The sequence below is a fragment of the Stigmatopora argus genome, chromosome 19 (assembly GCF_051989625.1).
Source record: "Stigmatopora argus isolate UIUO_Sarg chromosome 19, RoL_Sarg_1.0, whole genome shotgun sequence".
Lineage (NCBI taxonomy): Eukaryota > Metazoa > Chordata > Actinopteri > Syngnathiformes > Syngnathidae > Stigmatopora > Stigmatopora argus.
Genome location: NC_135405.1, coordinates 8,675,445 through 8,691,411, shown reverse-complemented (window position 1 = coordinate 8,691,411; position 15,967 = coordinate 8,675,445). Strand labels below are relative to the sequence as shown.

Sequence of the window (15,967 nt, the reverse complement as noted above, 5' to 3'; positions counted from 1 at the left end):
CCTGGATTTTTTTCTGATTCCAGCCAAGAGTCCTGTTTCTCCGATCTCAAGAACCAAGGACAGCCAAAAGATTAGCTATCAGCCTTCTAAACATGATACAACACATGACAAATCAGAGCTCCAGTTAACAGAAGCACCGGAGAAACCAACTAGTCCGACTCATCCACATCACGCCAAACCTGTCGGCAGAAGGGTGCACCCACTTTCTCAGACACGCTCTTATCACAACATCTTTTCCTCAGTAAGAGGTTCAGTCAGGAATGGATCAAATCGAGGAAGAACTTCAATTACAGAAGATGAGGATGACGATGATGAGAGAATATCAACAACCTCTTCTCCAGAGGAAGATGCAACAACCATGGAACCTGAACTTGAGACAAAAGAACCCTATAATGAGGTTTCTCTTGAATTTGAGAATGATGATTATATTGAAGTGGATGAGCCCCCAACAACTAAAACCCCCAGCCTAAAAGTTTTTACACCCTCTCCAAATAAAGAGACATCTTTTCATGCCATAAAGCCCAGGTTCCACCAAACCACAGTGCCGTATAATACAAAATCAGAGGACATAAGAAAGGATACAGCCTCTACAGATCTACAGAGCAAAAATATATTCAATAAACCCAGTATAGGATACAACACACCTACCATACCCATTACAAAGGACAACAACCGACAGCCTGGGACACCTGTGAACAAAGGGTCCGCATCAGTTGGGCGCACCAATGGGTCTGTCTTCAGTGCGAGGTATGGTTCTGGCCGAAGGAACCTAGGAATTCCTTTCAGGGGAAATTTCAGCAGAGCTCAGAATGGTTACAGACCAGGTCTAACTTCACAGTCACGTTTGCCCAGCAAAACTCAGAGTCAGGCCACATTGCAGTCTACATTACCAGACCAGTCAGTGGAAAGGATCAATGGCAAAACAATACCTGAACCACCTCCTTCGGCAAACTCGGAAATAATTCCAGCCTCCACCTCAAATACAGCTGTAACCTCAGGTACAAACACCAAAGAATCACACAGCTCTCCACTTAACACAGAAAATTCAAATCCATCAACAGATGATGTCAAATCAGAAAATCATCAGAGTAATTTAAAAAAGACAGAGGTAACCAAAGTTGAAGGACCTACCTCAAACAACAAAGAAGATCCCACAGAACACGAGACAAAGGAAAAGAATGAGAGTCCTTCGGACAAAACAACTTTTACTCGTAGCCGAATTCCTCCTTCCCTTCTCGAAAGATTCAAGTTGGCTAGCAGGTCTGGCCTGGGGACACGCTTGTCTTTTCCCAGACAGGGGAGCAGGACTCCTTGGAGCAGGGTATCATCTTCGATAGGGGCAGGCAGACCCCAAACACGGGGTATACCCACGAAAAACTCAGTGGCTACTGGTTCTGTAGGAATAACCTCAATCCAGGAGACTAGAGAAGGCCAAACTGAAACTTCCTTCCGCGACTCACTAAAAAATGATGACATAGAGGTCGGCTCAAAGAAACCATCATCCACTCAGAAAAATGCAGAGTATATTAACTCGAGAAATCCAACTCTATCATCTCCCTCCGCAGAGTCAGACACTAGTCACTCTACGGATGCGGAACCAACTTCTAGCAACATTGACAAAAACAATTATGAAAATAAGGATTACCTTGATAAGGGGAACAAAGAAAATAGTGGCATCAATAAAAATGTTGCAGAAACTACAGACCTAAAGAATGCAGCCACAACATCAACAGATCCCCAAAGGAGCAGAGATGACAATGAGAGTGTAGCCTCAAGAGATAGCCCTTCCAGAACTAGCTCATCCTCTGCGATGGCTCCACCTTTCCGCCGTCCTAATATCGGCATTAATGGTAGGGTACGCACTCCTCTTGGAACCAGACAATTCAGCGGATCCAGGCTGCCCATCAGATCACAATCTTCACCGAGTTTACTCAGACCAGCTTCAACGTCAGATCGCAACGCTAGTAGATTCTCCATGCCAACCAGGACTGGGGGCCTTAGAGAGGGCAGAACCCATTCAATATCTTTTTCACCATCTTCATTAGGAGACAGCACTAGAGGCCACGGTAGCAGAAGTCGCTACCCTACCTTAAGAGGAAAAGCCGGCAATGGAGGAGATCTTATACCCGCCAATGGAAATGGTAAAGTCAAATGGTAAAATGCATGAACAATATAATACATCATAGGGCATCATGCAGAGTATGACAATGACTCTGTTTATCTTGTAATTACTTAGGTGAAAAGGGACAACCAAATTTGACAGAAAAGGATGGAGGACTGAGTAAGGCTGTTGGTCAAAGGCTTATTACTGGACCTGATGGAAACAAATGGGTAAAATTCAATGACATGAGATCTTTTTCATAAATATAATAAGAGTAACATCATGACCATTTCATTATGTTTGATGAAGTTGGTAGATCTGGAGTTGGGGATTCTTATGAACCAGGATGGAAAGGTCCTACAGGATTCCAATGGCCAACCAAAGAGAGTCGTGCTTGGAGAAGATGGACGCACAATTTTCGGTAATGTTGTATGTCTGACACAATTACTAGTTTAGCAGTATTCTGAAACACAATCTCCAGTTTCAGTTAATGATAGTTCCTTTACTACAAACTTAATCCAGACCACCAAGGAAGTCCCCTTCTTAACCAAGATGGCATGGCTTTATTTGGACACAATCGAGATAGCCGTCCAGTCGTCAATCCTAAAGAGAAAGTCCTTATGGTCGGAGGAAAACCGCTGCTTGGCTTGGATTTGCGTCACCTCAGGACCACCACTACTACCACCACCGCCGCCACCACCACCACCACCACAACTACTAAAGCACCTACCACTACCCCAGAACCCACCACCATGGAATGGACAACAGAGGAGTATACCACTGAACAACCATACCCTACATGTCCACCAGGAACCTACACCAAAACAGATGAATATGGGGATCCAGTGTATGACACAGATGGAATATTAGAATGTTCCTCAGAAGGTGAGTCTGTGAAACCCAGAGTACTGTACACACATAATTATTAGAAATCAGTCCTATGCATTACTACTAGCTATTGTTTATAGCATTCAGAGCTGCAATGCCACTCTCGAATTTAGTCTGTTGCCCATGCCAAAATGTACAGATACTGCATGACAAGAAGCAATAAAAAGGGGGAAGATCTAATGAAAATCTGTTGAGACAAACTCCCACTATGCTTATTCCTCAAATGTGTTTGTGGACTAGTCCCCAACTCATGTACAATGCATTTGAAAATGGTAAAATCATTACACTTAAAAAACACTTGTTTTGATTTTAAAAAATGGAGTCAATTTAAAATGATCTCATACAGCTGCCTGCTAATGACTCCATTGTGTTAGACAGACTCATGGTTGACATTACACAAAAATAATCCTCTGTTTTTCAGTTTTATATACTATGTAATTCCTGGCGTGCCTTTTTTGGTAGATGAAACTACGTTGCCACCCCCCACAACAACACTACCCCCAACTACCACCACCACCACAACGACGGTGATTCCAACGCCAGACACTAGAACTTCTGGCCGAGGTCCTTTGTCAGAGTTTGATGACAGCGGGAAGAAGCGATTCACAGGTAAATAATACCCATTTGGTCCATGTCAAATCAATGTTAGCCCAACAAATGTGGCTACTTTGCTTTACAGTTTTCTCATTTCTACGCAAGCTGAAGATGGTTAAGTCAAAAAAAAGTCTCAGTGATCATGGTTCATTTAAAATGCCTCAACCTAAACGGAAAGCCGCTCAAGGTCTTTTTTTACCCCATGGTTACTTTTCGTCTCAATTGATTGCAAAAACACATTGAAATATTATCTTGCCAGCCTAAAAAATAAACCTACCGGACTACGTTTAACTGGAAACCACATCATTTTCAATGGTCCGTGTCCGTGTTTCTTTGTTTTGTTAGAGTGATCTTTAGCCCTATGAGGCCATAGAACTCATAAATAATTTCTCACTGGGAAACAATACTGTTATTATCCTTCTAACTATTCTAGAAATGCAAACCAAATATGCAACGCCTATAGTAGGCAAAAGTAAACTAAACCTTTTTTACTCTCTGACCAAACCTTAATCAAAACATGTATTAACAGTTCATGCAAACACAATAAAAGCAAGCCAGATGACTGTTGATCCAAATAAAATGGGCCCTATTTACACCTCTTGGAGCAACCAAAACAACTAATCTATAAAGTATTAAACTGGGCTTTTACCCAGAACAAGACAACATTAATCACAGCTAAACCAAACTGAACTAATTATTTTATTTCCTGTGGCCGCAAACAATTATAGGAACTAAAACCTGATAATGATGTAACCAATGGAAATATTTGCTTTTTTATACAGGGGTCGACCACTTTTAAGTCCAAGCCAGTTTGAATGCGCACAAAAATGAACCTGCCCTGATATAAACCAAAACTAGCACGAGACGCTGAAACTGTAACTTTCCTTTTGAATCAAAATTATGGTGAGTCATCACAACACAGCTGCCTTGCAGTTGTTAGTCACACTTTTGTGCAGCGAAATAAGTTGGTTTTTTTGCCATTGGTGATAAACGAATGACCAAAGTGTGTTCAAACAAATGAGTCAATTACAAAATGCTATTACTGTGAAACAACACATTTGCGTTTACGAGTCCAATCCCTAATAATATTCATGTTTGCTCTTTTTTGTGCCAAAATCAGCAATTCCCCTTTTGGTAATGGTTTATCTCACCTCTTTTCACATTGCACCATCTGAAAGTTATTATTCTGCCTTATTATGTGCAGCGATAAACACGGGCACTGAACTTATAAATACTGTAGAAATAATAAAATGAGTCATATTTGTTCAAGGTGATTTAATCTTTACTTGTCTTACTTTATATCTGTGCAAGTGCTTTCAGTGAATCTTTGACTGAAAATACATATCTTAAGTGATTAGTTTTATTGGTTAAATGAATCCCTATTACAATGTCTTCCACGTAGTTGGATTTCATGGCACTGGATGAGCCTGACTAGACAGCTTTTATGTGAACCCCTTTGCTACAGTTTCCCAGGAATATTTTATCTGTGCTCAAGTCTCACAAGACAGATCTGTCTGCATGTTTGGATTATACGTGGAGAACACAGAGACTCAAAAGGGAAGGTCTTAAATGATTTACCAAAAATCTTTTTTTATGGAAAGAAAGGATTTCCTGCAAAATATGAATTAGGAGTTTGATCATTGGACTTTGCGGTTAATTAACATGGTTGTCTGTAGAAATTGTCACACTGATGTTTTATCATCAATCTTAAAGAATTCAAATGTCGCACTGGCGACTGCCCGGTCATACACTAGTCTTTCCTGTCCTCCTCTTGGATGTCTATTGCCATCATTTATGCTGTTAATTGAATATGCTGTACCACAATCAAGTTTGAAGAAGAACAATTGACAGGCTAACACGCTAAGCAACGTTAAAATAGTTTAGGCTCACACTCTTTCTTTCCAACAACTGAATCCAAAGGGTGGAAAAAATTTCAAAACGAACTGGTGGAAGAGATCCAAAGATTTCTTCAGTTCAATGTGTTGACTTGCACCACGCTTAGGGATTTGATTACCTAAACACAGTAATCAAATTGATGTATAGTTTCCTCACAAATCCTCTTTACAACACATTGGCCCTTGTTTCAATATATAAATCCTCTTTCAATAATTGCGGATGACACGTTTGGATGTTTAGATATGGAATAGTGGTGGAGGGTGATCCTCTATTCACAGATCGTAAGTGTTGATAATAGGCGGAATGTAGATACTGACACGTGGAAGAGTCTCGGCTTGTGCCGATGCCCAGTCATCTGCAGAGGTGGGGGCCGCTCCAGGCTCCTGTGGTTGCCTCCAATTCCCATTTAGACTCGGAATTCACAGCTGTATGTCCAGCTGGTCTTCCCAGAAACTCCAAAAACAAAGACGCAGAACAGGAGACAACGGAAGGACTTGTTTTGGATCAAATAAGTCAAAATTCCGAGGCAATATTAGGCAAGCAATGAAAGTATTTTTTATCCACGTTTACAAAGACCCTTTTCCTGTAAAGTCCTACTGAGAGGGAAAAACGATTACATTGCTCTGAACGAGGAATATGGTTGAGGATTTTGTATGAATTGCTTAAATCAATGATGCCTTTTGTTTTGTTTTCTTGCTTTCAGCTTCCTATGTGAACTACATCCAAAAAGACCCCGGCGCACCATGCTCCCTGACCGAGGCTCTGGAGTACGTCCAGGTTGACATCCTCGAAGATCTGATAAAGAACGACAGTCGTGCCAGCAATCAAAAGCTGCCTCCCAAAAATAAACCCCATAATCTCACCGTGGTCGCCATGGAAGGATGCCATTCGTTCATCATCCTGGACTGGGGCCGACCACTCAAGGATGATATGGTGTCAGGTAAGAGTAGAACAGAGCATTCTTCAGTTTTTACGCAGTCGCCGTCAATAATTTCATTCTAAATTGGTGAGAGTCTAACAAAAAGCCTGTGACGTACAATGACTAAAAATACAGATTCAAGATTAGGAACCCTCTATGTGAAAAGCGTTGGCCTATCAAAGGTAGTATTTAAAACCATGCAGTGTTTTATTTGGCAGACACACTCAAGCGGCTGCTTATGTTGCGGGGCGGGATGTCATCTGATGTATAAAACAGATAGTGTGTCTCCAGTGCCACGTTTAGTTGGTAGGTGGTTGTAATTTCGGTTTTCTTTTCATCCGTCAAGTGTTTCCGTCCTGCTAGTGTGAGCGATTTGCTTTACTTTAAACCTATTTTTGGTTGGCCACCAACTTCATGTTATCTTGCACGCTAAGACTGAAAAGGTTTGCGTTTCAATTTACAATAGATGGAAAAAAAATGTGATATTTTTCTGGAGCTTGCAAGGGATCGATTTCTTTTAGGATTTTTCATTCATAGATTGAGACGAGAAGGGTAAGGGAAAAAAATGAGAGTGTACTGTTTCCCGTTCGCCCCTGTCAACAGCCAGCTGTGTTGAAGTGACTCCAGCAAAAATACAAAAGTCTCAATATCCAACAGACGCAGTTTGATGTGCTGCCATACGTTGTTTCCATACGGTGTGGTTGGTGTAGCTTTAGTCGGAATTTCTTCAGGGTGCATGACCCCTAGGTCGCGTCGTGGATTCGAGTGTTGATTGCATGACTGCTTGAGCGACAAGAATAAGAAAACAGACCCTGGCTGGGAGAGAGCCAAGCAAATAAATCAATTTTGGAATGGTCCACCAACTATGACTCGGTATGGTTTAAAAAAATAACCCAGTATTTTACAGATAATAAACTGTCATGTTCTAGGCTACATGGTGCACAGTGCTTCATATGACGACGTTCTCAACAATAGATGGTCTTCTAAGTTATCCAGTGGGACTCACCTGGCTGTGGAAAATCTCAAACCCAACGCCAGGTAATATACGTTCCCGTTCCTGCTTAATATTTCCTCAACACTCTTGCACATAGAAGAAGAAATAATGTGAAAACAGCGGCTTTTAATTACAAGTTATCCACAAACATACAAAAGAAGATGAGGCTTTATAGGCATTCCAAGACAACAAGAAACATCTTGTCTAGATTAATTTAGTCTTTACATCTCTGCAAAATCTCAGGATTTCTGTGCAATCTTATGAAGTGTTTTAGTATCTTCTAACAGTTCTCGGCTCCTCCAGTGTTTATTTCTGTTTGTGGGATTGTCAGAAGAGTCCCGGCCAGCATCACACAACACATAAAATATGCATGTATCTGTTTGTATATTTATTTGAGTGTGACTGTGTTGCTTTCATGAGGAGATGTTCTTGAAGCCAATTGTTACATCAAACCAATTTGACGATGATCCAAGCACACTGAGTCAAATCAGATGTTTGGATGATCAGGAAGCTTGTCAATCTTGGGTAAATGGTAGCATGTGGAGAAACAGGTTTTAAATATCCACCACAAACATTCCATCTGCTGATTAATCCGCAAGGTTAAAGGGCTAAAAGAGCACTTTGCAGTATGTCGTCGGATCGATCTCGTTTGTGGACAAGTGAGAATCTGTTCCCTCTATTTCAAATTCACAAATTCAAAACTGTCACTTTAGAAATTGTTTATTTTAACCCTTTCAGGGACAAAGGTCACGAGAGTGGATAAGTATTCAAAAGTCAAAAGTTGACACATATACATTATACTGTACATTTGTGTGCGTATGTACATGTTTTTTTATCATTTAAATACATTGTTTGTAAACTCTACATTAATTATATTGAATTGAGTAAAAAAAAATACCCATTGGTCACGACCCCAATTAACACTCCTAAGTTCATTTTTTTTATCAATGCATGCCATTCACAGTGAAAGATGTTAATTAAATGCATTTAAACTGGCTGCTCTATCACTGCTATTGAACCTATGAGGGTTTAAAAGCATTTAATAAGGGATTAAAAAATATATTTATGCACGAAAGGATGATGCAGCATTATAAAAAAAACACAATATCATTCATATGTTGATACATTTGAAAAACGTTGTTTTATGTTGGATTGTGTGTATAAAAAAGTGATTTGTCACTATTACACGATCCATACATGATCCTCTCTATATTTTAATTAATTCTTTAAATTGTTGCCTAACCTAAAATATATATCGGAATAAAGTAAATTCTATGGATTATTCACCACAATGTTATTCCAGACATAGCGTATTTTGTAAATCCTCTATTTGGAAATATTATGAAATCACAGGTGTCTCTTCAATTCCAGGTGACAGCACCTGCTGTAGAATCCACACAATGGAGCTGTGTATTCCTGTCAACTTTTCCAAGAGTTTATATACAGTAGCTCCTCCCTAGCAACCTGTGTGTATCCAAGCTGGCACGTCTGTCTTGGTAACAGTTGCTCATGGGACAATTGGTGTCTGACACTGTTGCCTTTTACCAATGTTTAAATCACCTTCTGCTTGCCAGACGTACACAGACGGAAATTTGATGTGGATGTTTCCGAGAGGTGTTTTGCTCATTAGCCTAAATCACTTAAATCGCGTGTCACAGTGCAGAAATGCAAAGGGATTTGTGACCTCACTCGTGATTTATAGGCTCACTATCAAAACAAATTCGGTAACAATTCATCATGTAAATGGCTTAATATTGATATTTGCACAGTCAGTCGTCAACTGCCATTTAGAGCTAAGAGTTGGAGTTTAAACATTAACAATTCAAATTGTAATTGAAATCCAGCTGAGATTTTCGGACCAAATATAGAAGCTTTAAAAATGACATTTTCAATGCAAACTGTCTTGCAAACCTGTTAAAATGACATCCAAGGTCATGAAAATAATCCTAAAATATACAGAATAGCCAAAAAGGTTTCAATCTAATGTGAGGAAAGCAAATGTTTCAAAAGCCCACTGTAATATTTTTTGAGTATTTCGTTTGTTTTTATATTCTCCTTCATATTCCCTTGCCTTTTTCCAGGCGCTCCAATTTGGTTTTTCATGACATCATCGTTCTCTGCATCTGCTTTTCTTTCCTCTGTTTCTTTCTCACTTTGGTGATCCACCCTGGATATTTCAGTCACTGTTGTTATGTGGCTCTTGTGATTGGAACCAGGCTTGGCGGCGCAGGCTTTTGGCTGCAAAAACTGATAGAACCGTGCACTTAACGTACAAGACCTTGCATGAATGGACTTCTGCGCAAAGACGTCATCCTTGAAGTTCCGACCCTTCCAAAAGTTCCTTCATCAGTCCACGTTTTTGTTTTGAAAAGCCTGCGTCTTACAGTGAGGAAATTTGTCTTTCTGAGGTCTTGTTGCGCTGACTTCTCATCATCCCTGTTACATTTTCCACACACTTGTCTCCTCGGGTCTTGTCCTCCCTTTGCTATCGGCTAATCGCCACTCATCCCTTCAGCTCGTCTCCCTCACCCTCCCTTTCAAGTGAGCCAAATATCTGTTTCACTCAAGATCCCAACGAATAGAAAACAGACTTTTTGGTCTTGAGTCAGCCTGACCAAAGTCATCTGCTGCAGTCATTAGCATTTGCCTCACTTTTGCAGAGCTTTGACAGAATGACACTAAAGCCCTTCTGAGTCCTGATTTGTTTCCTTTCAGGTACTACTTCAAAGTCCAGGCCAAGAATGTGTTTGGCTTGGGACCGGTCAGCAATACTCTGACCTATGTCACCGAATCAGGTGGGCAAAATAGCAAAAACTCCTTCACCCTCAAGTAGTTATTTACTTCTGTAGCATGAAAATGGCATGGTGTGGTGATTTGCTTTGCCATGAATAAAAATAATTTATCCTCAAGGAAGGAACTGAATGTGCTTATCTGTCAGGTGAAAACATTGAACTCAAAATTCTGTCCTCTCTTTTAGACGATCCTCTTCTCATTGAAAGACCACCTGGTAAGTCCTAGCTGTACAGTAATACCTCATCGCGGTTAATAAGTTCCCAGACTTACCGCAATAGGTGAGTAACCGCGATGTGGCGAGACTCTTTTTATGGTTTAATAATATTTGGACTTTTAAAACACTTATTGTACTAGATTAGATTAGATTAAATTTTTATTTCATCCCGTATTCAGGAAATTTCTTACATAAGACACACAAGACATTGTAGACCTAGGTAAGAAACTGGAGCCACACAAAGGAAGTCCACAAGGTTTGGACCTTCTGCAGACTGAGACTGAGGTTACTACTCGTAGCCAGTGAAATATTCTCCAATTCTGATTTATCTTTTTTAACCCCCATTTCATGTTTGTATTATTGTTCCTACACTATAAATTTTTCAAATATATTTGGCGGATCCAGGCCGCACTGTGATGAATTTGTAATAAAATCGAATGATTGACAGTAGTGGCTCAAAATTAGGAAAAGGAAGGATTTTTAACTCAAATCTGTCGGCAGCAATGAAACATGATCGCTCTATGTCAGTGATACTAGTTGAAAAGTTTTTAGTGTCTGTCACTGTCAATGGGGGTGAATTTGTTCCTAAATTTGTGTCCCAGGTGGCGAGCCAATTTGGATCCCCTTCTCTTTCCGATACAACTCGGCCCACAGTTCATGTAAAGGCAGTCAATACGTCAAGCGGACGTGGTACAGGAAGTTTGTGGGTGTGGTTCTGTGCAACTCTCTGCGATACAAGATCTTCATGGGAGATGGTCTTAGAGGTAGGTCTGAATCCACATATGTAGTGAATAACCCAATAGTTATTGTACGCTGCAATCGATTGAAGTCAAGTCAACTCAAACTTCACAGATAGCACGTTGGCTACGTCACTCCTGCTAGATGGAAATCATTTGCGTACAAGTTTGTTTGCCGTCGTTTATGCATTACAGATGTTTTAATAGTAAAGAACTAGCCCCATGTCTTGAAACAGAAAGTGACCAGAACTGGCAAGTAAAGGAAACTGTTTACTGTCCTTGGAATCAATTAATGTTGAGGAATCAGAGCATAACTATGAGCAAATACAATAGAAAACAATGCTGTTGATTCCCCTACAGAGCCCTTCTATAGTATAGGAGACACCGTGGGACAAGGGGAAGATCATTGCCAGTTTGTGGACTCGTACAGGGACGGCAGAACTGGACCTGCCTATCTCTCCATTACGCTGCCTTCAGCTCAAGGTAAACATGGAGTCATAGTTGTTGTTTTTCAATGGAACTTCTTGTTACCCTCAGCGTTGTTGATTATGCCTTAGCACTTTACGATGAATAACATTCGATACCTGCTATTTATAGTCGCTACATTTGCGCACAAAAAAGATTCATCAGTGTTTTTACGGGTTAAAGCCCTATCAAGTTGCTGTTGTTTTTCTTCTTGTGGACAGTAACTTTGATATCCTGCACTTCCACAATTTGTGAATTGATCATCTTGAATCTTGGTAGCTACCTAGCACGGGCCAGTGTCTATTGATCCTCAGAGCCCATTTTTTGTATTTTTTGTGTCAGGCCGGGTGAATAACTACAGACTGAATGTTGCCTGTTTGCTATGAGTTAGCCTGTAGTTTCCAGCTACATAATATGTTCAAAGTTTATAGAAGTAAATTTGACAACCGCTGGAAATCAATTGGCAAACACTGAAATATTAGCCTAAATATCTGGCTTTGAAAATAACGAACTAAATTGACTGATGTGTTACTAATTGTGCGTTTCTTTCCAGGATATTATCGTGCCTACAGACAACAGCCAGTCACGTTTGGAGTAATTGGCAGGCGAACGTCCCATCCATTTGTTGGATGGTACGAATGTGGGGTTCCCATCCCTGGAAAGTGGTAACACAGGGGTGAGAGGGGTTTTTCGGGGTTATACCTGTTTGAGGGCAACTGACTGTTCGCCCCATCAACCAAAAAGAATCGAGAGACTTTTGCTTTCCGCGACTAAAAGACAACACTTTAATCACACGAAATGAAAGAAATGCTTTAATGCAAGCCAGTGTATTGATGCTGTGTACTTTTTTCTACATAAAGCAGTCTGTATATGAGGGGGCAAAAAAGCATGTTTGTTCTTGCTTTGTAAAATTTCCGGGGTCCATACAAAATGGTTTTTATCTATATCAAAGCGTATTTAGAACAATTTTAACAATGAGCTCCAAAAGTTGACAAATCGTTTATGTATGGCTTTTTTTCATGTAGGCAGACTTTCATGTACGCATTACTGTTCAGGAGGCTGATTTCAAGGGCAGTGATTAAGATAATAATAATAATAAATTATCCCATTATCTGTGACACATTTATTACTAAATCAGACTTTGATCAAGGTTTAATAGTTGATCAATCCTCCGACTTGAGTCATAATGTGTTCATCAGCCAACTGCAGCCGTTAAAATCTGACTAAATGTCCAAAACAACATATTGAGCACAGATGCAGGTGATTGAGCGGAGTTTCTACGTTGTTAAAAAAAACATTAACCCAAGAAATAGATTAAAATCTTTGAACTTACCTCATACAACACGTGGGTCATACTTTTATTTGCATCAAAAACTTCAAAGGTTTAATTTCATTTAGCCTCAGTTATGGGCTGGAAAAAGGCAAAAAATACCAATCATAACAACAACAAAATCCAACCATTTAAAAAGAATGCTAATAAAATTTCAGTTTTTTTATTGCATAGGCCTCTGACGACTTTATAAAAAAGTTTCCCACCCATTTAAATGTCTATTTAAAGCTGTTATTCTTTATTATGAATTATTTGAGTCCAATTGTCTCATTGGTCACGATACTCATATGTTTATGATCAAATCTTTGATAAAAGTATCTCCCGTCCAACAGTAAATGAGCTGCCTTTATTCCCTGAACTATTGAATAACATAACAAATGAAAAGAAATTATTCAATTTTGACGTGTGGCAGATGCAGTAAACCAGGTGGAAAACGAATGGAAATTTGACCTTCATTAAAAAGTTGCGTCATTGTATTAATTTGGGGCTCTTGGGGCCTGTCGCTCCTTCCAAACAGCAGATTTCAAATTTCAGCTGTTCCTTTCAACGGAGTAGCAGTAGCAACCAAGCACATTTATCTTCCAAGATTCTGCAGACAAGTCCTGTCGTCACAACATCCATATCTCATCAAGGTATGTTGATATTTCTCATTTGTTATGCTAGTTAACTCAAGCCAAAGTGTTGATGTTACTCCTAAACTAACCAAAATGTTGCAATAGAAGGATTTGATTATACAATGTCGTCATTAGAACGTGTTTAAGGCTGGAAAATTTGGTGAGTCAACTTACTAATTAACACATTTAAATATTTTACTCACACACATATAAAGACACCAATGAAATTAAGACTTTTCTCAAAGTTTGCTCTTATAATAAGAGTTTTAATTCTAGTTTTTTCCCCAATTTGATTCACTTTGACTTCATTTACACACTGGCGCCAAAAAGAAACATCTGTTCATCAGGTCCACTGAAGACAAGTCAAAATGAAAGCTTTGCCTCTAAGCCCACTCATCACGGTGGTCTCAGTCCCCGCGGGATCGACGCCCCGATGACAAGGGGCGTGGCCCGTGAACGTCGCCGATACCTCCGACCGCATAACCGTCCGATTAGGCGAGCTCAGCCAGAACCTGATGTTATTATGACGGCTTTAAACCGGCAAACAGTACGCATCGCCTCCAAAAACGCGGCTCGTTTACGGGCCAGGACATCAGCTGTCAGCTTTTTTTTCCAGCACGTGTAATATTTTTCATGCAGCGCAGTGAAAGTCAAGGTCTGCACACATCTTTTACATCAAAAAGGCCAAGAGTCCACGCTGGCTTGATTAAATCCAGGCCAAGCTTTCTTTCCACACGTGGTTCGTACATTAGCAATTTATTTTTTGGCATCATTTCGACTCCTCCAATTATTAATTCCTTGATGATTACGGAATGTGCGTTAGAGAAGAAACCCAAGCACAGAATATATATATTTTTTGCATTATTCTTGGACAAAATAGCAAAATAAGGCAACTTTTTCCATTTTTTTAGTTACCTCAGAAGCCTCCCATTGAGAGTCAACAGTAATAGATAACCAAGATAGTTAGGGGAAATGGACTAGAGTAAGAATGACATTTTATCAAGTTGATGGCAGAGACAAAGTTAAGAAAATGTACTGAAAAAAGAAAGTTGATTGTTTTCTGTCAAATCCATTGCGGTTTTGTAACGAAAGCAAAATTATAAAAGCTCTGTCCCTGTCCAAACACTTGGAGGATCTGGGCCGAAATACATCCGTCATTGTGGAGACAGGATATGCAGCCTGCTTTTCTTAAAGCCGACTGGCCAAAGTCCACAACCAGGGACGGAAAAAGTCCCATAGCAACGCGGATTTGTCTGTGTAATCTTCCGACCGGCCGAGGAACGCTGACTTGAAGCACTCTTTCTTGTTATTTCAAGTATCGCTTGCTTTCCAAACCTCGTCAAAATCACCAATCACGTCAAATTTCAAAATAGATTGGACGTCTATCGGCGTAAACGCCACTGAAACTTAACCATTGAGTCAGCCTTCTAAACTTGTTATTGATTTGCAATGACTGTTAATGGAGATTAGATTACTGTTTACGTTTTTTTAATTTATTTTTCTTACCCACCTCTCATACCAACACGGGGGCCAGGTTCTCCCGCACCCCCCTAAAGTTCCGCCCCTGTACACGAATGAGGCTTCTGGTAAAATAACAGCATCACAATGTCCATTGCTACCAATTGCAGCTTATCAGTAAATGTTTCAGGCAATTCCCAGTCCGTCTAGCTGATGTTTTGAGGACTTTTTTAATATAACTCTTAATCCCAAAATAGCTCCACTTTTGTTTTTGTTTCACGAGTTGCAGACATTGAAAAATGCCGCCGTTATTACACACCATTCAAAAGGTCCAGACCGAAACCATCAGTTTCATCTGTGGCTGGTCGTGACAGGCTTATTACACCTGAGTCATTAACATGCTCCAGTCCAACCGTTGCTATTTTTCAGTGGTAAAACTTGCAGACATAACAATAACTGCCATCCCAAGAGTCTGTTCTAATAGCTCAGGGTTCACGGTGAGAGAATGGAAAGAGAAAAATACCCACATAGAGCTAAGAGGACTATGTCGTGTTGCTAAGAGAGTGTGAAATTAGCTTAGATGGCTTTGCTTTTCGGCCAATTATGTACGTCGTTGACATTCCATGACCAAATATTACATCTGTTTTGTGATAGTGCAAGAAAAATCCCCCGGCACTGTTTGGCTTGATCCCCCGAATAGACACGTATTATCTATGATGCCACTAGACATTGTCATTTGATTCAAATGACCTTCACCCCACCTCCATTTTTTTTCTCCACAACCGCTTTGTTGTGACCCACTCATCTTTTCCACATGGAATACAGCTTTTCCATGCCGATGCGTGTTTAGACGGACAATGAAACACAGCAGACCACAATAATGAAAAGATTCTCAATGTGCCATTTGGTTTTGGGAGCATGAGATCACTTTTTTCACTCCCACATTCTGAAAAAGTACTTCTTT

General features: G+C 40.1%; 1 protein-coding gene across 3 annotated transcripts in view; it reads left to right on the top strand.

The window, feature by feature from the left end:
* Window positions 1-12,475, top strand: part of fndc1 (fibronectin type III domain containing 1) — a 40,003-nt gene extending 27,528 nt beyond the window's left edge. For all 3 annotated transcript variants that reach the window (XM_077586727.1, XM_077586728.1, XM_077586729.1), the window contains 12 exons: window positions 24-2,141; window positions 2,237-2,331; window positions 2,411-2,522; window positions 2,624-2,986; window positions 3,452-3,598; window positions 6,183-6,419; window positions 7,328-7,436; window positions 10,108-10,187; window positions 10,370-10,399; window positions 11,002-11,163; window positions 11,497-11,619; window positions 12,155-12,475. In XM_077586727.1, coding sequence (XP_077442853.1) covers window positions 24-2,141; window positions 2,237-2,331; window positions 2,411-2,522; window positions 2,624-2,986; window positions 3,452-3,598; window positions 6,183-6,419; window positions 7,328-7,436; window positions 10,108-10,187; window positions 10,370-10,399; window positions 11,002-11,163; window positions 11,497-11,619; window positions 12,155-12,270 — 3,692 coding nt within the window. In that variant the 3' untranslated portion in view covers window positions 12,271-12,475. The remainder of the gene's footprint in view (window positions 1-23; window positions 2,142-2,236; window positions 2,332-2,410; window positions 2,523-2,623; window positions 2,987-3,451; window positions 3,599-6,182; window positions 6,420-7,327; window positions 7,437-10,107; window positions 10,188-10,369; window positions 10,400-11,001; window positions 11,164-11,496; window positions 11,620-12,154) is intronic.
* Window positions 12,476-15,967: the final 3,492 nt, after the last annotated feature.